The sequence below is a fragment of the Heloderma suspectum genome, chromosome 2 (genome assembly GCF_057233095.1).
Source record: "Heloderma suspectum isolate Gila_16-S chromosome 2, 16-S_ref, whole genome shotgun sequence".
Classification (NCBI taxonomy): domain Eukaryota; kingdom Metazoa; phylum Chordata; class Lepidosauria; order Squamata; family Helodermatidae; genus Heloderma; species Heloderma suspectum.
Genome location: NC_139459.1, coordinates 258843169 through 258867624, shown reverse-complemented (window position 1 = coordinate 258867624; position 24456 = coordinate 258843169). Strand labels below are relative to the sequence as shown.

The window sequence follows — 24456 nt, the reverse complement described above, 5'->3', positions numbered from 1 at the left end:
GAAAGGCAAATATGACACAGTACAACATTCTGAGCTGGGAATAAGCTAGATCTAATAATATCAATCTGGCTGGGCAAGGATAGGATCATCAGAAATAAGTGAGATATGACAAATCATATGATCCAGTCAGAATGCTTCTAACATGTTAATTTACATAATTAAGAGTTCTAACACAAATACAGGCGTGGTAGTTGTTATTATTATTGTTAGCCGTGAGGATAACAATAATGACCCATCAGCAAAGCTTCCACCCGCTCCACATTTTAATTCCTCTTGAGGGCCTTATTTCTGATGACCATAAATCTAGTTCAAGCTCATATAAATTAAAAAGAAACCAGTCCACCTATTATCTGTCTGTTTTTCTTTCTATTTTACATTGTGAGCACCTGGAGGGAGAAACTGTTTCTTAATGATAGGAAAGGGGATATTACCCTAAGCAAATAAATAGGGAGTTCAAACCCTTAAACTATAATGCCTCTACAGTGTAAACAGGTAAATTAATAGTCACAACTCTGATCTGTAATACATTAAATTGTGAGCCAACGAGATGTTGTGTATTGTGAAGCAGCCCTCATAGCAGTTGTCGCATTTTTATTCCTAAAGCCAACTCCAGAGAGCGGCATGATCGGGCATTTGCCAGCGATCTAAGTCCAGCAGCAGGCCAGAACTTGAACAGCACTATCATTCGCATTTTGCAGGGTACCCAAGAAGATAATGCAGCTTCCAGGTTAAGGGGCGCCTATGGGGGTGGCATGCCCAAGCACCTTCAAAATCCTGGTACAATGCTAATCATGCTGCTGCTAATAATAATACTAATAACACTAATAATACTAATAATTCTTTATGTATTGTTACTACTACTATTTATAAAGCACCCCAAAGACTAGGCACTCCACAATAATTCTGTTCCAAAGAACAAACCCTGCCTACAGGCTTACTAAAGAAGGGCAAGATGAATATTAAAAGGGAAGGAACACAGAAGGATGGGGAATGAAAAGGAATGGCAAAGATCAGAGGTTAAAGGCTGAGCAGAAGGAATAAATTTTCAGATACCGTGTAAAAATGTACACATGCAAGGAGGGAGAGGTACAGATTTTGAGAGGCTCTGAAGGCCGAACTGAACATTTGTCTGATCACACATAGCTCTGATTATTTACTTTAGTTTTTTCGACCCCCCCTCATGGGCGGGGGATGCAATTTTGGGATGAAAATGGGAGGGGGGAAAGCTTACATCCGAATTGGGGCTCCACATGCTTACACTAAATTAAATAATCCCATCATGCATAGCTCTGCTATGTGTGATTGGATGAACATTTAGTTTGTACCCGAGTTCCAGAGAAAGGGGACAGCAAGAGAGAAAGGACAGAAGCATGAAATAGAAGCGGTAACTGAAGGCTGACACAAGAAAAGAGTAGGCAGAGTGGAATCAACAAGAAGGCAAATAAAGAGACTTAAGGAGAAGCCAAAGAATGAAGAGATTTACAAAACAAAAATGAGTAATATAAAATTGGATCTGTTCAGGAATAGGAGGCCATGAGACATAGAGGTAAAATGGACAACAGCATTAAAAGCAGGAAAGAGAGGATGAAGCTGAGAAAGAGTCAAACCAGAAAGAAGCGAATGACAGCAATCAATCTGGGAAAAAACGAGACAATAAGCTAATACCTTTACAGTGAAGTAAGATGGAAAATAATTGATTTTATCAATATTTAGAAGCTGGAAATGGCAAGTTGTTGGAATAGCTTGTATGAAAGAAGAACAAAACAGAAAAGAGTCAAAGAGGACGCCAAAGTTTTGCACTTGGAGAAAAGGATGAATAAAAAATTACCCAGAGTGCAAGAAAATGAAGAAAGTACAGATGCAGAAGGGGAACAGATGAACAGCTCAGTCTTAGATAAGTTAAGGTAGCCAGTTAGAAATGGCAACAAGCCATGCCAAAATATTAAAAAGATAAAACTGAGATAGGTAAGAGAAGAAAAAGTAGAACTGTAGGTCATCTGTACAGAAGTGATAATGAATATTGAAAGACTAAAAAAAAGGACCAAGAGCAATTGGATAAAGAGAAGGCCTAAGACAGATCTTTGAGGAACTGTAGCTGGAACTGGAAAAGAAGATGAGAAGAATAAAAATCAGTCTGAAAGGGACTGAACAGGGCATTAGAAGAAAATTGAGATACTTATTAATGACAAGGCATTCAAGCACTTTCAAAGTGAAATTTGAGAGACAAGGAGGACAACAATTAGTAAAGGAAAGAAGGGTCAAGACAAGGTTTCTTCAGGATGGGATAAATAATGCCAGAATCAAAGCAACAATCAAACAAACAAGGGCAAGTATCAGACGAGAGGTATGCAACAGGAAAGATCAGTAGGAGCAAGAGATTTTAATAAAGAGGGTGGAAGAGGATTAAGGAGAAAAAACAAAGAGCAAGAAGTAGTAGCAAAGAAACAGAAGTGAAGAAAATGGGGGAGGAAGAGGATTGACCTGGAAAGTGACAAGAAGTCACAAAGGAAAGAGAAGAAAAAGAAGCATGAATTTATCCACATAAAATGAAAATTAGTTCTCAAAACTTTTTGTTTAGTGAATCAGAACACCACATTGAACCACTGTCTTCTTAAAATTTCCCTCTTCTAATATTTCATCCTGTGGCTCACCCAAAACAGCCATGATCAAACACAGACACCGACTATCCCTGTAAACATAGATATTAATATCAGCTATGCCTAACTTTCTCGGGATTGTACCCAATATAATTTTACAATACTTGGGACTCCTGCTATCACTGTGCTAAAATGAGCTGTTGAATGGCAGCCTCAGCAATGCAATGTTGAATGGCTGTCTGACATTCTGCACATAATATTCTTGTGACTTGCCTCACCTAGCCCTTTGGAAAGCACTCCTCTATAGTCTCCCACTGAATTTGCATTGTCTGCAAACTATGGGTGTAACAAGTCATTGAAAACCATTATTGTCAAAAGATGAAGAATTAGACTTGAGATCGTTTCAAAGGCAAACATTAAAAAAAATCCCTAGACATGTTATCCAAATTCTGCCACCAGAATACTCACATAGTTGTCTCTCGCAGACCAGCCTGGGTAAAGTTGCATGTGAAGCTGCCTTTCCTTGCGGGCCAGTTCATAATACTTGGCTTGCTCCTCCCGTGACAGTGCATGCCACTGCAATGGCAACCAGAGAAAACTGTGAGGCAACAAGGCATATTTCAGTGCTATCACTCTGATCAGAAAAGAGCAAGGCCCAGATTGGATCACCTATCTTGGGGTGGGGAACCTGTGGCCCTCCAGGTGTTGCTGCACTATAACTGCCATCAGCCACAACCAGCATGGCCAATGGTTTGGGCCTATATGGAATCACTGCTGATACAACTCCAACCATTTTGACGGAAGCAGAAAAAATCGAGATTGCATATTTCCAGAAATGTTTGAAGGCATGGAAATAATACCTTGCCACCCTGCTTTTTTGTGTGGTTGGGGTGGGGTGGGGAGGAGGAGGAGGAACAGACAATTGGGAGGAAATTTTAAAATAATTGATTATCTGCTTGACTTGCAAATACCAAAATTAACCATACTCTTAATGCTTACAAATAATGTGTCAAATACATCTGATCTGCAGAAAGAAACAAAACAAATTCATGTTTATATAGGAAAAGTTGGAAAAATAGTTATCGGGGTTTTAGAAGAAACATTTCATGTAATAGGGTATCTCTCCCCTTCACCCCCTTTACCTAGAGTTTTTCTTTTTTAATCTAAGGAATAAAAAGATACAGAAATAGCCATTTTCTTTTAGAGTTTCTGGATTTCCCACATTCCTAAACTTATATACTACTCTTCAGTCACTGCCATCTATTTGCACATAGTTTTCCCCCCAATATAAATTGTCATGGGTAGGGAGCAGCAGCCCTTTTACTTTTTAAACAAAATGCAATTGTTGCTTATTCTAGACATGAACCTGGAAGCATATACATCTCTCAAGTAAAACGAAACTGTCTTGGCATAAGGAAGAAGCCATCACTGAACTAAACCAACATTTGTTTTGGTGTGTGTGTTTTTGGCTTTTACAGAAGAAACACAAGTACATACAAACTAGGTCTTTACTGTCTAAATCTAAAATCAGAGTCATAATGCAGAGTTCTTGGGATTAAATTTAAATCTGTGTGGCTAAGTGGCTTGTGCCCACAAGAGGAAGAGAACACTGTATGCCTAAAAGAGTCCTGTGAGCCCATCAATCTTGGACCTGAGAAATCCAGGGTCAAATCCTTGTGCAAACAGAATAAATTCATGGAGCAGCCCTTAACCTTCCCACCTATATAGTGGAAATTATCGGTACCCGCCTCACTTAATTGTGGGGACAGGGGATTCGTGAAACATAAAGCTATTTACACGTTAAAAGAGATCTGGAAACGATTGCTGGGTGTTTGCAAAAAAAAATCCCTGCTCTCATTTGAATTTCCTGGCAATGTACCATCTTTTGAAAATCCCAGATAATAAAAGTTATTATTGGATGACATGAGGGATGACATGCAATCCACCACAGGTGGAAGGCTAGAAAAGGGAGGGTGGAGGAAAAGGTTTAAAAAAGATCTTCTTGGCTGTTCCTCCTGCAGCAAGAAAAAAATTCTCAAGATGACTTATGAAATTGATTATAGTAGACCTCAGAAGCCCAAAGCAATACACTGAGACAGACCCAGAGAATATTTAGTCTAAATAGGCAGAACGTGGTGCAAAAGCACAGAGGCCCTGGTTCTGTATGGGTCTGTTGAAGCATTTAGATTCCACTGCAAGATCTATGACTAAAACAGTGGTTTCAAAACCTTTTCTTCAGGAGATCCACTAATGTAATATTCTGTGTGGCCACAGCTGCCAGTCCCAGCTTCACTGGCATAGTCTCTCTCTCTCTCTCTCTCCCTCCTTCCCTCTCTCTCCCTCTCTCTCTCCCTCCCTCTCTCTCTCACACACACCCTTGTTAAGCATGATTTCCCTAACAGCAGTATATTAACCCACCACCCATTAAACTTCTATGTGAACCTCTAGAACAGGGGTGGGGAACTTGTGGCCCTCCAGATGTTTTGGCCTACAGCTCCCATCAGCCTAGTCAGCATAGCCACTGGTAAGGGATTTGGGGACTTGTGGGCCAGAGCATCTGGAGGGCCATAAGTCACCCTAAAGTCTAGAGTACAACAAATTCAACTCCAAACTGATTGTTTGGGAATCTACACCATCCAACATACAAGGCCAGCCATGTTCCTTCCCAACCCAATGGAGCTTGATGAAGCCATTTGATTCTAAAAGTCCACTGTCTCTGGAAGTGTTGAAGAACTTATTCATCAGAGAGCAGCCATAACCCCTACCCTGTGATCAGAATATCACCCTCTTTTTGTGCTCTTACCCGCCTTCCTAAAATCTGGTTGATGGCAGCACTTTCTTTCAAGGTGCACTCGGCAATGACTTTTGCCCGCATTTCTTTCATATATAACATAAAAGCATTCAAGGGCTTTTTGATAGTGGGCTTCTTGGCTTCTTTCTCTCTCTTTGGTTCTGGTTGTGATTTCCTTGCGGGAAACAGAAAAGAAACGGTTGATAAAATAAGGCACTCACAATCAGAAATGTTGATTGCTGGGAAAAAGACTAAAATCTATCAGTCAAAGCTGAGATTTAAAAGTTTTTTTAAAACTTAAACTGTGGAATACAGTCTCCAATAATGGCCACCTCCAATGGCTACTGTTAGAGAACACAATGTGGACCCTCCCTTGATCTGATTCAGCACAGGCACACCTCACTTGTGATTTATTAAATGTCGAGGCAAGAACCCATCCCATCGACTGCTCTAATTTGCACCAATGTAGATGGTCCCTGGGCCAAACTAAGCATTCGTTAAACCTTTCCCTTCTCTCTAAGTGCATGCAGGCATGATTTGGAGCAGGACCGTGGCACTCCTTGAGAGAAGGATTTAAGCTTCCCACCCACTTTTGCGGGGAGGGGTTTGTGAAATTTCACCTCACAGCCCTGTGTGTATTGGCGGCGGCGGCGGGGGCGGGGTTAAAAAAAGAAGAAAAAAAGCCTCAATTGACTCCAATGGAGACAATTTTCTTTTTTTAACCCACCCAAGGGGATGGTGAAATTTCATTAAAAATGCTGCGAGGGAAGCATAAATCCTCCTCTCCCAGAGCACCATAGTCCTGGCCCAAATCAAGGTCACATGCTCTTATAGAAGAGTAGAGAAATCTAGCATGCATAGCTCCACTATGCATGCTTTAAGAAGCGTTTAGTTTGGCCCTATGTTAATTCTCAAAACAGGTATTGGGGGTGTGGGAAATTATAGGTGGTGAATAGTGAAGTGCCAACCTCCTACCCACCATTTTCCAGCTGGAAATGCCCCTCCCCACCTCTGCTTTGCAAATGAGAAGCAGTGACCACTCTTTGAAGACATAAACTGGGAGCGGAGCACGCTGACCCACCCTTTACTTTATCCCAATCCCTGGCCACTTACATGCTTCGGTCATAATGATCAATTTCTTGTTTCCCAGAGGGAGATGTGATCCCCGGGTGTGGGATTCCTGCTGTATGCATTCCAGAGCCAAGCACCAAGGGGTGTGTGATCCTATAACATAAAGCATGTTTGTGACTGTCAGGATTTGAAACATATTACATTTACACAACAGCAGAAATACGGGGGCTGAATTTCTAAAGGCTAATGGAACAGAAAAAGTCTGTAACATGGCTCCTCAGATATATTCTGTAGCACTGCCACATTCTGGAAAAGGTTGTTTTATTAAGAGAGACCATATTGGGACATTTGCCAATGGCAACCCTTGCAGATCTGCTCTGCCTAAAGAGTTGCTCTTTGAACATTTGAGAGACAAGCGTTGGCCCACTAGGTGGCACTCTTGGAGTTGTTTTCCCCGCCGTCTTCATAGTTGTAACAAGCAAGTGTGAATCCTTAATTCAACATACATTACATGCAAAATGACCCTCTCACATCCACTTGCATTATCTTAGGTCATTCTGACATTCTAAAAGCAAAGCATTCCTCCTGAACTAATAACACCCAAGAAGCTTATGGCAATGCTGAGTCAGGCAACACAAACCTGACTTGGGATTTTCTCCTTACCAGTGGCCCTAGTTAAATAAAGGCTACAAGACTTAATCTGGTGTTTGATTAAAATTAAAGAGCTTAATGTACTTAACAATTCTCTGCATGCACATCAGTTTTCAGTTCCAATGAAAACAAACGGGGCGGGGGACGTTTTGTACTGGCTTTCTGGCACATGCTCTTTAAAAATTGGGGGGTTGGAGGGTGGACTCTGCATATTGCTCTTATCAAGTAACCTATGCCCCTAATGACATTGTTAAGGGTGGCTAAACTCATTTCAGATTTAGGCCTGGACAATTTTTTTTTATACCAATGGCACTGCAGAACAAGCTAACTTCAATTTGAGCTAGCACCCCATGTCAGATGGTCAGATCTCATATGCTGACACTGTATTGTTAGTGCTGTAACAAAAACAGAATGGCCTTCACCCTCTCTCGAGTGATTCTGAGCACAATGGGACCTCAGAGGGCAGAGCCACCACTGTCATCGCAATCATAAATCAGATCCTGAAGAGTAATCATTTATACACCCTTCATCTGCTCTGAAAAAAAATATACTTCCAGCACTGAGAAACGATGCTGTCAATTTAACAAGCTTGATGACTGAGTTTGAAACAGCAGATTTACCCATGGGAGACAGCCAACTGTTCATTAGCTTTGTTGGCACAGAAAGAAGTGATGCTTGATTTTAATCTACTGGCATGGCTTGAAACTTGATCATTATCTGCTGAGGTGTGCGTTCTTGTCTGCAAAACCTGCCTCGTTCTCCTCTGGAAGTGGGAATGCCGGTATGGTGAAGCATGAAACCATCAGGCAACCAAGGAGGTATGTAGAATCGTTTATCTTAAATATTTAGATGCTTAGATGGGAGTTGGTGCCTCAGGCAGACCGAACATTAAGGTACCAACAATAATAATATAATACTAATAATAACAACCGCAATAATTATGATGATGTGTTTTTTTCCTACTACTGTTCCAAGACCAAATCCCACAATACCTTCATCAAGAGACTTGTTCAGCACTCTTATTAGGACAACACATAGCCAAAGCCAGAGATGCAACAAGTGGCGCATATAGATAGCTAGATAGATATATTACATTAAACACCAACCCAGTTGGACAGGAGAAATGGGAAAAAGGAAGTTGGGGTCAGATCACTCTAATGAACTCTTCACAGTTTACAACCAGCATTTGGACTGGTGGGATAAGTCCATGCTAACTGGCCAAATTCTGTTGTGCAGAAGAGAAAAAGCCAAGGAGGAATGTGTGATCACCTGTGAAGGCAGGTTGAAGTTTTAATTTTATTTTTTTTTTGCATTAGGTACTGAAGCATGCAGTCCTCCAGGAGTGGCCTAGAGAATATAAATATTGTAGGTATTTGGCTTGTATCATGGGGTAGTATCCAATGTTAGTCCTACTTAAGAGAAGACCCATTGAAAAGAATGGCCTTAAGTTAGCCTATCCCACTGGATACAATCCATGATGCACTTAAACTTGCACTACAATCCTCAGCTGTTGCAAACTGCTGTCCACTTCCGCAGAGGACAAGCCAGCGATTTTATGCTAGCTGATCTACTCCTACTAGGTGCCATCAAGGAATTAATTGAGCAAGGAGAACATTGTAAGGCATCTTCCTCAGACTTGAATATAGCACGGTGCACTGAGAGAAGATGACAGTGGGATCAAGCAATCCCGTGGGCAAGGACAAGAACCGAATCATTTGAATTTACCAGAAATTTTAAATACAAGATTTCTACTCTTGTTAGTTGAAGATCACCATTATAGCAGTCCTCAGTACTGTGAAGGGACATTTTATTCTGGAAGCACACAAGAGTGTTCTTCTAGAGAGCTGAAAGCAGTATGAAAGAGGGATCATTGCTCATGGTATGTATGCTCATCCTTTCTTATGGCCTTGGTCAAAAGCTTTTGCAAGCTTTTGCATTGTTTCAAAAACCTGGAGAGAAGAAAAAGTTTAACCAGAGGCAAAAATGGGACAAAAGAAATGTGAAACCTCTCATCAAAGCACTTTTAGTTCTCTTAAAAACTATTTTCCGGTTTCAGCTGTACGAAAATAAGAGACATATGGAGGTTTTAGGCTGCAGTTGTGGTGCTCACAAGAAGACTGACTTTATGGCATCTTCGTGAGGGTTCTCTCTCTCCACCCCACTACTATGGTTGACCAAAGCCAAAATTGTGTTTCTCCTCTCTGGGAGTTCATTAAGTTTGCGATTTTTTTAAAAGCCATCTGTCTAAAAAAGCAGAATTCTTTCCCAATTGCTGCCACCCGGAAGCCTGAGAACCTCTCCCTGGATGTTGCAAGCTTGTACAGCATGAACTGCGGAAGAAGCAGAGCAATTATGTCCTGGCTTAGGCAGCTCATACTTACCTAGAGAAAGTAGCCCCAGCAGAGAGCGCCGACGTATAGGGCTGTCTAAATCCACATGACTGGAAAGGACAGACAGGCTGGCTCTGCCTGGGATCAGGAAGAAAGAGTCCATCAAGAATCTACATCCATGTGACTTTCCCTGCATACCTTTTCCCAATTGGACTCATTGCTGGCAAAAGCCATGGACTTGTATTTTGGGGAAAGGAGAAGCTTCTATTATACCTTGGCTTCTGTCCCAAAATAGGATGTGAGCTTTAATTAGAGATGGGTCTGAATTTTTTTTCAAAATTCCACTAACCACACTTAAAACCCTACCTGTGTTCATTATGCTGTTACCTCTAAAACATGGCTGGAGGACTAGGCTTTCAGTTGAGGTTGAGCTGCACACAAGTCAGAGACCCTTGATGCAACCCTCCCACCATCTACATCAAAAGAAGCAACCAGTCAATGAATTGGGGCACAAACGAGCAACCTAATGTAGGTACATCTGCAAATCCAGATGAACATCTGCATCATCTATGCGCACATCTCCATTGCTGTATTAGGATGTTGGCCAATTGACCTAAAGGGTAAAATCTCAAATCCCATTTGATAAAATTCCAAAGGTTTTGTCTGAGCTGTAACTGCACCATGACCGTCTTGGTTCATGGTGGTCAGTCAGAATGATGCTGGTCACATCACTTGCTCTCTTATGTACCTTAGCATCTAGATTATGGTTGTAAAGTAATGGAAGTTGTTTAGTTTTGCACATGCTGACTTTAAAACAAAAAAGGTATTTCTGATCTCTTGAGCATTATTGTATGGCAAAAAAAGAAGATATTATTCAAAAGCACTCACATCCCTACAGTGCCATTATAAAAATTATTAACAAATATATCTATATCTATAGTTATTATGAAAGACTTGTGTGGGATGGCATTATGTCAGCAGTGATGACAAAAATAGCTTGGTGTTACATCACATGGAAACCTAAAGTGGCAAATGATGAGATGATTAGACTGGGAATATTTCTTCGAAATTCAACTGATTCTGGAGTTGTAGTCGATCACAAGCTGAATATGCGTCAGCAGTGTGATGTGGCTGCAAAAAAGGCAAGTGCGATGTTATGTTGCATCAACAGAAATATAGTTTCAAAATCACAGGAAGTGATAGTTCCACTCTACTCTGCGCTGGTCAGACCTCACCTGGAATACTGTGTCCAGTTCTGGACACCATACTTTAAGAAGGAATCAGATAAATTGGAATGACTTCAAAAAAGGAAAACAAAAAGACCAAGGGATTAGAAACTAAGTCCTATGAGGGAAGGTTGAAGAAATGGAGTATGTTTAGCCTTGAGAAGACAAAACCAAGGGGGGATATGATAGCACTTTTCAAGTACTTAAAGGGTAGTCACACAGAAGAGGGCCACAACCTGTTCTCTATCATCCAAGACTGTAGGACATGAAATAACAGGCTTAAATTACAGGAAGACAGATCTCGGTGGAAAATCAGGAAAAACTTCCTGACAGTCAGAGCAGTAGACAATGGAACCAACTGCCTAGGTAGGTGGTGGGCTCTCTGTCGCTGGAGGCATTCAAGCAAAGACTGGACAGCTATCCCTCAGGGATGCTTAAACTAGATTCCTGCACTGAGCATGGGGTTGGACTCAATGACCTAAAGGGCCCCTTCCAACTCTATGATTCTAGCACAGTGCAAGATATTCTCATTTATCTAAGCCTCTGGTATCAAAATGTAAGTGGATGAGGTTAATTGTCCCTTCCTTCTAGCTTTACAGGTAGGGTCATGTAATAATCCACAGTGAGTAGAGATGAGTGGTTATTCCAATGGCTGGTCATAGGAGTCTGCTTTATACTGAGTCAGACAATTGATCCATCTAGCCCAGTATTGTTGACACTGACTGGCAGTGACTCTCCAAGGGTTTCAGGCAGGATTTTATGCCTAGCCCTACCTGGAGATGCCAGGGATCGAACCTGGGACCTTCTGCATGCAAAGCAGGGGCTCTGCCACTGAGCTACACCCCTCCCTCAACTACAGCCCCTCCCTCAGATGGTCAGATGGCCAAGTCCTGAGTAATACTCAGTGGTCATCCCACTGCAAGGCTGGTTGACCTTGAGGGATCCTGGAACTGACCAGCACTGCAGCAGCTCCTGTGGCAGGTTGCTTTGTCTCCCTCCTCTATGGAGATGGCAGTCACAGGAACCAAGGAGGCTTTTTGGCTACCCACTTAGTCTTAGTCTAACATGCCCTAGGTCCAAAACACAGTCTATGAAACTTGCACTGCGCAGCTCATGGTGATGACGATGATGCTTCGGGAGCATGTGGTACCTGTCCTGCTAAGAATCAAGGCTCCAGCTGTAGAAGATACCAATCAATTGGCCTTAATCCTGAATAACAGCCCAATGTGATTTTAGGGCTGCTTGGCTGGGAAGATAAACTCTACATACGTGTCCCTGTATGCCTTTCTTTATTTGCTATGTCTGAGATATAATGAAAACAAGGGCACTTTGGAGAAAAATCAGGGAGGTAGTCAAAAGGAGGAAAAGTATTATGCTAATAGATGACTTCAACTACCGTCACAATTACTGGGCAACTGTAAATTCAGGTCAAGACAAAGGGACAAAATGTCTAGATCCAACAAATGATTGCGCCTTGGAACAATTAGTAATGGAGTTGACTAGAGGAGTGGTGATGCCTTATTTAATACAAAGCAGTACTCAAAGTCTAGTGTGACAGCCAAACTAGATCCTCCTTTGTAACATTGTTTGCCCTTGCATAGCTGATTTTTAAAGCTGGTGTGTGGAGGAGAAAGCCACTCCAGGACTGTGACATAGGGGAAGGGTGCCTTTGCCCTTGTTGCAGTCCTGGAGTCTCTCCCTTGCCCCCTTTTATTTGCAACGGGAGGAAAACACAGAAATAATTAAAACCACTGTTAAAGAAATTCAAATAAAATGTATATCCCAGGTTAGGGAGGGTACAGATGATGCCAGTGTGGTTACATTCCAGAGCCAATGAAGCTATAAAACTGAAGAAGGCTTCCTTTAAAATGTAGAAGTCTTGCCAACATGAAGAAAATTTTAAAAGAGCACAAGCTCTGCAAAACAAATGTAAGTTGATAAGGCAAGCAAAGAAGGAATGAGAAGAGATAATTTGATGGAAAGCATGACGGAAGCTAAAATTCTTAAACATATCAAAGAACAAGCTTTGGTTATGAAGAACTGGCATGGATTCTGCAAAGGAAAATCCTTGGCTACCTTGAGAATTATTTGAAAGTGTCAACAAATTTGCAGATGGGGTGATCTGGTCAACATTATATGGTTGGGTTTCCAAAGATCTTTTGACCAAGTCCCTCACCAAAGGCTCTTGATTAAACTTGGTAGTCATGGAACAAGATTAGTAACAAATTAAAGAACAGGAAACAGGACAAGAAGAAATTGACAGTTGTAACAATGGAAGAAAGTAAGCAATTGAGGTCCTTAAGGATGTATATTAAGAGGGTGTTTAACTAGAGCTGTTTAAACTTACTCACAATGGTCTAGAAGCAGAGGTGGGGTTGACATCAGATGCTTCAGGATTGGGAAAACCAAAGCAGACTGCAAAGAGCTCCAAAAGGATCTCTCCAAAATGAGAGAGTGGGCAACATTAACTGAAAATGAGGTTCAACGTAACCAACTCTAAAATGATGTACACTGGGGCAAAAAATCCACACCTATATATTGATGGAGTTTGAACTGAAAAGAAATCTTGGGGCTGCAATGGACAACCACTAAAAATGCTAACTCAGTGGGCAGTGACAATGAAAAGGGAAAACTCAATTGTACGATTTTTCAAGAAATGATTGAAAAGAAAATGGACAATAATATAATGCATTTGTAAAATATAAATTTATGGTGCAGCCACATTTGGAATACTGTAGATCATAGCACTAAAAACTATATGGCTAAATGGCTAAAGTGTTTTATTTGGGGTTTTTAGTTTAGAAACAAATATAACAAGAGAAGCCTATCATAAGACATGTATACAATATGAGTCTCAGGGAAGGTGCACAGGGATTTTTTCTTCCACTCTCATATTATTAGAGCTCAGGCTCATCCAATGAAATTGATCAACAGCAGAGTCAGAATGGATACAAAGTTATTTTTCACACAATACACTGATGGAATCAGGGGTGCATAAACGTTTCGGCCCTGAGGGCTACATCAAGTGTCAGGGGGATGCACCTGTGCACATACACACATGCTCGTTCACATGCAATTCACGCACTCACTCACACGGTGCTTGTCTTGTATACATTCTAATATTTTTAAAACTTCAGTTTAAATCAGGGTGGGCAACTTGTACTGCATTCGCTTGTGGGTAATCTCAGGGGCTGGGGTCCCCCTATGCCTTCCTCACGCACAAACTATCCCGGCTCACATCCATATCCACTCACTTCTCCCCTCATTCATTCATTTGCTTGCTATCCCGGCTCACATCCATATCCACTCACTTCTCCCCTCATTCATTCATTCATTCATTCGCTCGCTCGCTCGCTCGCTCACTCACTCACTCACAGTCACTTCCACTCACTCACTCACTCACTCACTCACTCACACATCTACTCGCTCATAGCTTTAACCCTTCCCTTCCCTCCACTACTGATGAAAAAAGAAAAAAATATCTAGGAACAGGCTGTATGGTTCCTGTCATAGAAACCTCATTCCTCAAGTATCCCAAGAGCATCTTAGGAAGTAGGCAGGAAGCTTCAAGTATGGCTTTTAAGGATGCTCTAGGAATGAGGCTTCTATGCCAGGAACCACAGAACCTGTTCCTAGAGCATTTCCTCTACCCCCCTCTATTTTTTTTGTTAGTGGCAGCAGATACTGACTTGGGGGGCAGTGGGGGCAGGCCCCAGACAATGCTGGGAGCAGCCCACCTGTGGCATGCACATTATGCATCTCTTCTTATATAATTTAGATGGTTTAGATAGCTTTAAAATCTACAAGAAGGCTATGGGTTAGACAAATTAAACAGAGGACAAGTCTATCAGTGGCAATTAGCCCTGGTAATAAGCTGAACATCCCAATCCAGGCCAGGGGCAGTATATCTCTGAATACGAGATGGTGGGGGACAAAAAGAGCAGAAGTCTATGGCTTTTGTGCCCTGCTTGGAAGTTTCTGAAAGAAATCTGACTGGCCAGAGTGGGAAACAGGAGGCAGGAGTAGATGGACCCTTGATCTGATCTAGCATGACACATCTTACATTCTTATAGGTGTCAGATATGTGGATATGCAGAAATTATATGAGCACTATATGACCATTATGTCCCCATGCTGATTGCTGATAGGCAAGATGGCAGACTGCAGATGAGCAAGAGCAGCTGTGAGTGGCACGGATGGAAGACCAGCTGTAGTGCTCCCACATTCCTTGGTACCTCCTCCTTGAGCGACTCCCCACCTCCACTGTTTCTGCATCAACATTAATAGACTTATTACATGGGTGTAGTGCAGTGGTTAAGACCATGAGTTCTGAGTCAGAAAAGCACTGGGTCAAATCATACCTCAGCCATGAACTCACTGGGAGACCTTAGGCAACCCTGTTCTTTTAATCCCAGATTTTCATCTAGAAAGACAGGTTGCTACCTGTAATGTAGTTCTTCGAGTGGTGATCTGTCCATTCATACATATGGACAGATCACTCAATTTGGGAAACTTCTATAGCTGAGGAATTATGGTGGGAACCCTTCCCCCACCATCCCAATGTGCATGTCCCTAGAGGGTTCCTGCTTATTCCCTCAATTCTCTTTCAGCTGCCATTGCCTGCACCTCATTAGGGAGACTTCTCTTTCTTACAGACATCTGAAAGTGGTTTTCTTTTCCACGATTGCTGAGGTTTTATTCTATCTTTTTCTTCTACGGTTTTTCTTCACTCTTGTTAATAATATTATCTTTTTTGTTTTGTTTATTTTTGCGACTACTGCGATTGCCCTCATGGGCATATGACCCTCCAGGTGCAGGGCCCATATGTGTGATGTACAGAGACCATGAGGAAGAACAGCCCCAATCTGGCACCCTCTAGATTTGTTGGACTACAACTCCCATAATCTGGCTGGTGGGTTATGGGAATTGCAGTCCAACACATCTGCAGGGTGCTGGGTTGGGAAAGGCTGATATGGAATATAGTAATTAGGCCTACCTTACGGGGTTGTTGTAAGGATGACTGAAATATTGTATTGGAAACATTTTGACCCCCCTAAAACACTAGGAAAGCATGATTATTGCCTGCAAGACAGACAACATTGCTGAGAACTTGAGTGCATATACACATGCCAAGTGCTACAATTTATCAAGAAACCTAGACAGGCTTAGAAATTTAGTATTCAGGCCTGAGGGGTGAGAAAACAGTCAAAACTAATCCCAAAGTGACATTCATTACTCCATAGGCCAAGATACCCCAATAATAAAAAAGAGGCTCATAGTAATCAAGTTTTTCACCAAAATGAATCTGGCATGAAAATTAAATCAATTGCAAAATCAATCCCCGATTGCCTAGTATTCAGAATGAAACTGTGTGTGTGTGTGTGTGTGTGTGTGTGTGAGAGAGAGAGAGAGAGAGTATTTTATTACCCCACGAAGGCAGATTTTTTTTTAAACCCGACATAGTTACAGGAAGAAAAGAAAAGGGGGAAAAAGGATGAGACACCACCTAAGCTGTTGCCTAGTTCCTATTGTGCAAATGACACTATTTACAAGGCTTTTCGGGGAAGGTGTGTTTGTTGCTAAGCTTCAGTGATCAAGCTCACTGGACTGGACTGGAAGTCATTTTTTATATATTTCTCAACTGTCATTCCACCTAATTAAAGGGAGACTCATTGGAGTGCCTCTTCTCCAAAATACTTGGCCGATCCAGAGGCCTTTCCTGCTGAACTCTTTCTTGCCGAGGAAAAGCTGCTTCCTGTATTAAGATTGCTTTGTGTTTGAAGTCAGCCTCATTCCAGAACAGTGAACCTTAAGAGCTAGTCACATACCACAGTGCTTGTTATTGGCAGATGGGGGCTCTGAAGTCCTCCTCCTACATAATTAATTTCGATGCTGTTAAAGCTGCCAAACTTCTGCAAAGCAGGACACGGTGAGACAAAAAAAAAAAAAATCTCTTTGGGTTTATTATTTGAGGGCATCAGTTATATTTGCTTGTGGACAACCCTAGTGTGTATGAAAGGCAGACTATTGAATATAGGCTGGGGAATGCTTTTCAACACAAATGCAGGCAACCCAGATAGGGGGAAATCCTCCTGAGAACAATGGAACAAAGGTTTAACTGCAAGCCAGAGATCCACTTGCATGCATCTTTGTAGAGTTAAGATTAGAAATCTCATGGAGGATTAGGCTATCAATGGCTACTAGCCATGATGGCTATATATTACCTCCAGTATCAGAGGCAGTGAGCCTCTGTATACTTGTTGCTGGGGAACACGGGCAGGAGGGTTCTATTGCACTCATGCCCTTCTTGTGGCCTTGCCACTCGGACAGCTGGCGGGCCACCGTGTGAACAGAATGCTGCACTAGGTGGAGCCTTGGTCTGATCCAGCACAGCATTTCTTATGTTCTTATGTTAAAATGCACTTATGTACAAGAATTTGAAGCAAACCCACATGCAGATCGCACTGTGCAATCATTATACCTGTAGGGTTTTCACTGCATGTTGATGCGCTGGAAAGTTATGGCCAAGTACGGTGTTCCAGCATGCCCTGAATGTGCTATCATCACATTATCTTATGATCTCCGTATGGGTTTCCTGAAGATTCTTACAAGTATCTGAATTGTTGATAGGAACTTCCTTTTGCATAGGAATGTCAGAAGGATTAAGCAGCACAGAGTCACAGCCGAATCAGAGCTTCCCAATGTGCATTTAAGGATGCAGTTGCTTCTCATTTTACTGGTCTGCTGTGAGAAACACAGCTTTAACTCTGGTGGTGTAACACTAGCCAACACAATGACTATTGGGGGTTGGACTTGATGGCCTTGTAGGCCCCTTCCAACCCTACTATTCTATGATTCTATGACTACAGAAAGTGTGAAATTGCTCTGACTAGAATGTGCAATAGGGACATCTTATGTAAGTGTTTCTAAGGAATCTAGTTAAGCACAGCCAACAGACATTTTAGTTATTATTTGCTTCTATGTCTATGTCTATATTATAATGTAATTCGGTCAGAGGCTGGCTTGCCTATTAATTCTCTCTTGGAGACCAGTTGTTATTATTATACTTAATCTGTCCATCTCTGTTCACAGGGCACATATACCTCTGCCATCTCTGTGCATCTGTTATGATAGATTGTGCTAAATAGGTGTCAATCTAAGGGGTCAGTCTATATAGTATGTCTTCATTTCTGTCTCTCTTTTCTTTTAAACCCAACATCCCTAGGGGGCCCAATCAGGATAGGGACTGTATCTCGTAGAGGAGGGAGGGATAGCCCTTGCTGCTTATGCCACAGGCCTGAAAAAAAACCAGCCCTCTGAAGGTGCTATTTGCCCAGAGAGGAATGCTGATCTTGCTGCCAATAGCAGCTTTCCTCTTGACTCAAGCAGCAGATGGGGAGGGGTCAGCATTGATTTTTGTTGGGGCTGCAACAGGGGGAAAGGGTTAACCCCCCTTCCTATGTGCTACGATCCCAAGTCTTATCAGGCCCTGTCTACTATTTTTTAAAGCAAGCAAGAAAGATGAAAACGAAGACATCCATTTAATGCAGTCTGTAGCTTCAGCCTCTGTTTAACAGATTGGAAGTCATTTTATAAACACTTAGGGTTAGATTGAGATTTAGTCATACTTACAGCAGACCTATTAAAATCAGTGTCATTTGAGTTAGTGATGACTAACTTAAATCCTAATGATTTTAATGGGTCTTATCTCTGATTTCCATGGGTCTAGTCAGGCTTGCATCCTGATCCTGGTCCTAGCCTTGCTGAAATAAAAATGGGGCTCACCTAGGTGCAATTGTCTGAGGGCAACAACCACGGAATTAAAAATGGAGAAATACTGTGTTGGCTATTGGGAGGTGTCTATCCTCTGATCCATGATCTAAGGCAGCCTCCCCCAAACTGGTACCTTCCAAAGGTGTTGGACTACAACTCCCACCATCCCTCTGCCAGCCAATGGGCATGCTGGCTGGTGATAGTGAGAGTTGTAGTCCAAGAGGACACCAGGTTGGGGAAGGCTGCTCTAAGACTTCCATTTGGTTTGGTATTTGATTTTATCTCTTTCATTATTGCCTAATCAAGCAACAAATCAAAAGTGTCTGAAAACAGATTGCTCCCCCACCGCCCCTTATTTGCATTTGGCAACTACCTATATTTCCCCAGCTATTTCTAGCCGCAGTGCCTCCTCTCTTTTCTAAATGACTATCTTCCATGGTATGAGTAGTTCATAATCATACAAAACGTAGCAAATCTAGGACAGGCACACTTTTTTTTTAAAGAGAGAAAAAAAAAATCTAAACAATCTTACCAGCCATAAAACCTGAAACCTCAGGCACCTCTTCTTTGTGAATAAATATATGTAACATCTTTTGGTAATCATCCTTTGGTGAGATATGCAATGTCCTTTGGTATCTCACTGCTTTGCTTTGTGGTGTGTTCTATGGCATCGCCCTTAGGAGACGCACTTAATAAGTCTGTGGTTGCTCCCAGACAGAGGGCCCCTAGTGCTAACAATCAAAAGGCACTGTGCAGCTATTCTATCTTTTCTTCCTTAACAGAGGTTTTTTTTTTTTTTTTTGGTAAGAAAAAAAGAGGGAAGAAGCACAGGAGGGCTATAAATGGAAGACAACCATGTGTGAACCCCCTGTAAAATTCTGTGAGTGAGGCAGTGCGACTGTACAATAAAAGCATCATTTGGAAGCACCCTGAGTCATAGTTTTGCCAGTTATGAAAGAAATTCCTACTTGCACACTACAATCAGTTGATATGAGGGGTCATTACTCTCTGATCTTAAGTGCATTGTTTTAAGATGTGCTTGCACAACTTGCGGCTTGAGAAGTGGGACACAGCTCACTGGCCACATACGGCAGCCCATCACGGACTCTATACACATTTCCTGCTCTTTCTCCTTGCCTCAGACTGCAAAAACAAGAGAGTGGTCAAGTATCTGGCAGGCCAAAAAATATGACCAGTGGGCTGCAGATTGGCTTGGTGAGACGCAAGATGTGCAGGCCAGTTTTAAGACCTGCAAAGACTGACCAGCTGAGCAGAGCAGAGCAGAGCAAGCTGCTCCAGCTGGTCCAGGGACTACAGAAGCAGGCAAGCTCCCAGAGAGCGAGCGAACAGAGCGAGCGGACAGGGGGAGCAAACAGGAGTTGGCCAGGGGAGTTCGGCAGGGGAGGTCAAGGGGGAGGCCCCTAACATTTTTTTTTAACTAACTTTTTCCCATTTATTTGTCTTGTAACACACACTTCCACACCAGTGGGACTCTGCTTTTAACCTCTACTGAGTAGAGGAGCAGGCACAGGCTAGTCTAGAACAATCACAAAGCTAGACACAAAAAGGGAAAAGGGGCTATGGAAGGACAAGACTCTCCAGTGGTGGTGACCTGCAAGGTGTGTGCAATGTTTGTTTTCTTGCCTGAGAACAACATGGCCTACACCTGCAACAAGTGCAAGTTGATCACGCTGCTGGAGGAAAAAGTAAGTGGGCTGGAGCGGCGACTGTCAACCCTCCGGGGAATAAGAGAACACAAAGAGTTCTTGGACAGAATGGGGGAACTACAGCAGCAAAGGGCAGACCAGAAGCTTGAAGAGCAACAGCAAGATGAGGCAGAAGTGGGAAATGCTGAGGAGAAGAAAAATGGAGTAGAGGATACTCCTTGGAAAACGGTGACAGTTAGGAGAAGAAGAACTAGACGCCACTCTGCACCAGTGGAAGCGGTGGAGCTGTGGAACCGATTCCAGGTACTTGCAGATGAGACTGGAGGACAGCCTGCAGAGGAAGAATCACAGGGGAACCTGCATGAGAGTGAGCAAGAGGCTAAAGGTCAGTCAAACAGAGGCGATGAAACCCAGGCCTACAAGAAGAAGAAGAGAAGAGTGGTAGTAGTGGGAGACTCCTTGCTGTGTGGGATCGAGACCCAAGTATGTCGCGAAGACCCGTGGACTCGCCAGGTATGTTGTCTCCCGGGAGGACAGATTAGAGACGTGACTGAAAGGTTGCCTGCACTCATAAAGCCCACTGACAGGTATCCCTTTCTTCTCATCCATGTGGGAACAAATGATACCGCCAAGCGGAGCTACGAAGAGATCACGTCAGACTTTGAAGCTTTGGGAAGGAAACTCAAGAACTTTGGGGCCCAGATAGTTTTCTCATCCATACTTCCAGTAGTTAGAAGAGGGATAGAAAGGGAACGAAAAATACTCCGGGTGAATGACTGGCTACGAAGGTGGTGCCGACGAGAGAGATTTGGATTCTGGGACCACGGGCTATACTTCCTGGAAGATGGGCTGTTGGCTAGGGATGGGTTGCACCTCACAAAGGCTGGGAAGAATGTGTTTGGCCACAGCATGAAGAACTTCATCAGGAGGGCTTTAAACTGAATCCTACGGGGAAGGGAGATGTAATGTTGGGGGTAACAATGGACGTAGGCGCATGCACTGCAATGGAGAGAACAGCGCTGATAGCGCCCAATAATAGTCTTCAGACACATGTAGGAAGAAAGCCAGACTATGAAGCACATGGTCTTCGATGTCTATATACTAATGCCCAGAGTATGGGAAACAAACAGAATGAACTTGAACTCTTAATACAGGAGGGAAATTATGACTTGATAGGTATAACTGAGACTTGGTGGGATGACTCTCATGACTGGAATACAGCAGTTGAAGGATATAACTTGTTCAAAAAGAACAGGAGGAACAGAAAGGGAGGCGGGGTTGCACTGTATGTGAAAAATACATATCTCTGCACAGAAATACAGGAGGAGGAGCTTGGTAGCCCCATCGAGAGCATCTGGGTTGAAATAAATGGAGCAAAGAAGAAAAGGAACCTGGTGGTCGGAGTCTACTACCGGCCACCCAATCAAGGAGAAGCCAAGGATGAAACTTTTGAAAAGCAAATAGCCAATGTTTTAAGGAAGCATGATGTAGTAGTAATGGGGGACTTCAATTTCCCCGATATTTGTTGGGAGACAAATTCTGCAAAACATGGCCCCTCCAGGAAATTCCTGACTTGTGTGGCGGATAACTTCCTCCTACAGAAAGTAGAGGAAGGAACTAGAGGATCGGCTATCCTTGACTTGATCCTAACCAACAGAGATGACTTAGTGGATAAAGTAGCAGTTACAGGAACTCTGGGGGAAAGCGACCATGTTGTACTTGAGTTCTTGGTTCTAAGGGAAGCAAAAGCCGAGTGTACTCAAACGCGTACCCTGGATTTTAGGAAAGCTGATTTTAATAAACTCAGAACAATGATCAGTAAGGTCCCATGGCAAACAATGCTAGCGAGAAAAGGAGTCCAAGATGGGTGGGAACTTTTAAAAAAGGAAATTCTCAAGGCACAATCACAAACAATTCCAACAAGAAGAAAAGGTGGAAGACAACAGAAGAAGCCAATGTGGCTTCACAAAAAGCTTAGGGATGACCTGAAAACAAAAAAGGACACATATAAGAAGTGGAAAGAAGGCCAAGTAACAAAGGAAGAGTACAGGCAGGTAGCACAGAATTGCAGGGATGGCGTCAGGAAGGCTAAAGCGGAGAACGAGGTGAGGTTAGCGAGGGATGCTAAAAACAACAAAAAGGCTTTCTTCAGCTACGTGCATAGTAAAAGGCAGAGGAAAGAAATGGTTGTTCAGCTATTAAATAAGGATGGCAAAATGATAACAGATGACAAAGAAAAGGCAGAAGTGCTCAATTCCTACTTTGGCTCAGTCTTCTCCCAAAAGAGGGTCTATGACCCCCCTGGCAAAGGCGAAGTACAGGCTGAAGGGGCAGGATTGCAGCTTGAGATCGACAGGCATATGGTCAAGGAACACCTCATTACTTTGAATGAGTTCAAATCTCCAGGGCCAGATGAACTGCATCCTAGAGTAATAAAGGAACTGGCAGAAGAACTCTCAGAACCGCTGTCTATTCTCTTTGAGAAATCATGGAGGACCGGGGAAGTGCCAGATGACTGGAGGAGGGCTAACGTTGTCCCTATCTTCAAAAAGGGTAAAAAGGAGGAACCTGGGAACTACAGACCAGTCAGTCTGACATCAATCCCTGGGAAAATTCTGGAGCAGATCATAAAGCAATCCATCTGGAAGCACCTTGACAACAATGCCGTGATTACTCGAAGCCAACATGGATTTGTCAAAAACAAGTCCTGCCAGACAAATCTGATCTCATTTTTTGATCAAGTCACCTCCCTTGTAGACCGTGGGAATGCTGTAGACATCATATACCTCGACTTCAGCAAAGCTTTCGACAAAGTGCCCCATGATATCCTGATGAGCAAACTTGCTCGAAGTGGGCTAGATGAAACAACGATCATGTAGATCCACAGTTGGCTACAGAATCAGACTCAAAGAGTGCTTATCAATGGGACCTTCTCAAGCTGGGGAGAGGTAACGAGTGGGGTACCGCAGGGCTCAGTCCTGGGCCCAGTGCTCTTCAACATTTTTATTAATGACTTGGAGGAGGAGGTGCAGGGAATGCTGATCAAATTTGCAGATGACACAAAATTGGGAGGGATAGCTAATACTTTGGAAGACAGAAACAAAATTCAAAGTGATCTGGATAGACTGGAGTGCTGGGCAGAAAACAACAGAATGGCATTTAATAGGGACAAATGCCAAGTTCTGCACCTAGGAAAAAGAAACCAAATGCACAGTTACAAGATGGGGGATACGTGGCTCAACCACACTACGAGCGAGAAGGATCTTGGAATTGTCGTCGATCACAAGCTGAATATGAGCCAACAATGTGATGTGGCTGCAAAAAAGGCAAATGCTATTTTGGGCTGCATTCATAGAAGCATCGCTTCCAAATCCCGGGAAGTACTAGTTCCCCTCTACTCAGCACTGGTTAGGCCTCATCTGGAGTACTGTGTCCAGTTCTGGGCACCACACTTTAAGAAGGATGCAGACAAGCTGGAGAGGGTTCAAAGGAGGGCAACAAAGATGATCAGGGGACTGGAAACAAAGCCCTATGAAGAGAGACTGAAAGAACTGGGCATGTTTAGCCTTGAGAAGAGAAGACTGAGGGGAGATATGATAGCACTCTTCAAGTACTTGAAAGGTTGTCACAGAGAAGAAGGCCAGGATCTCTTCTTGATCATCCCAGAGTGCAGGACACGGAATAATGGGCTCAAGTTACAGGAAGCCAGATTCCGGCTGAACATCAGGAAAAACTTCCTGAGTGTCAGAGCAATACGGCAATGGAACCAATTACCTGGGGAGGTGGTGGGCTCTCCCACACTGGAGGCCTTTAAGACGAGGCTGGACAGCCATTTGTCAGGGATGCTCTGACTTGGATTCCTGCATTGAGCAGGGGGTTGGACTCGATGGCCTTGTAGGCCCCTTCCAACCCTACTATTCTATGATTCTATGACTCATATTCACAGCTACATTCAGCAGGCAGTAAGAAAACACACAAACATGCCCGCACACACATATGATTTTAACCATTCTTAATCATATGAAAAGCAGTCAACCAACCAATTTGGAGTAGTGTTCAATAAAGTACTCCAGTGTAAACAATTTGTGGGTTATTTTCTTTTACCATCAAAGGAATTTTTTTTTTAATTTACCTATGGTATTTAACTTAAGGTAGCCATAAGTCTTCCACGCCTAAGTGGTCATATCCCTTCATAATTTGTGATAGTTCTGGATTTATATAGCTGAGTTTTCATTTCCTGCAGTTAAGAGCTGATTCATACAACTGTTACAGGGGAGATGAAGGATAAGTGATCACCAAGATCCCATTCCCTTCAATATTGATGAGGTAAAACAAGTGTTCTGAAAGTAC

At 42.8% G+C, this 24456-nt stretch overlaps 1 protein-coding gene across 7 annotated transcripts in view; it reads right to left on the bottom strand.

Annotated features, from left to right (window-relative positions):
• TCF7 (transcription factor 7) overlaps positions 1 to 24456 on the bottom strand; it is a 164627-nt gene that overhangs the window by 22817 nt on the left and 117354 nt on the right. For 6 of the 7 annotated variants that reach the window (XM_084838905.1, XM_084838907.1, XM_084838904.1 and 3 more), the window contains exons 6-9: positions 9492 to 9578; positions 6502 to 6612; positions 5401 to 5563; positions 3066 to 3173 (exon numbers count right to left, since the gene is read on the bottom strand). In XM_084838905.1, the coding sequence (XP_084695031.1) occupies positions 3066 to 3173; positions 5401 to 5563; positions 6502 to 6612; positions 9492 to 9578 (469 nt within the window). The remainder of the gene's footprint in view (positions 1 to 3065; positions 3174 to 5400; positions 5564 to 6501; positions 6613 to 9491; positions 9579 to 24456) is intronic. The other variant, XM_084838908.1, reaches the window with a different exon arrangement.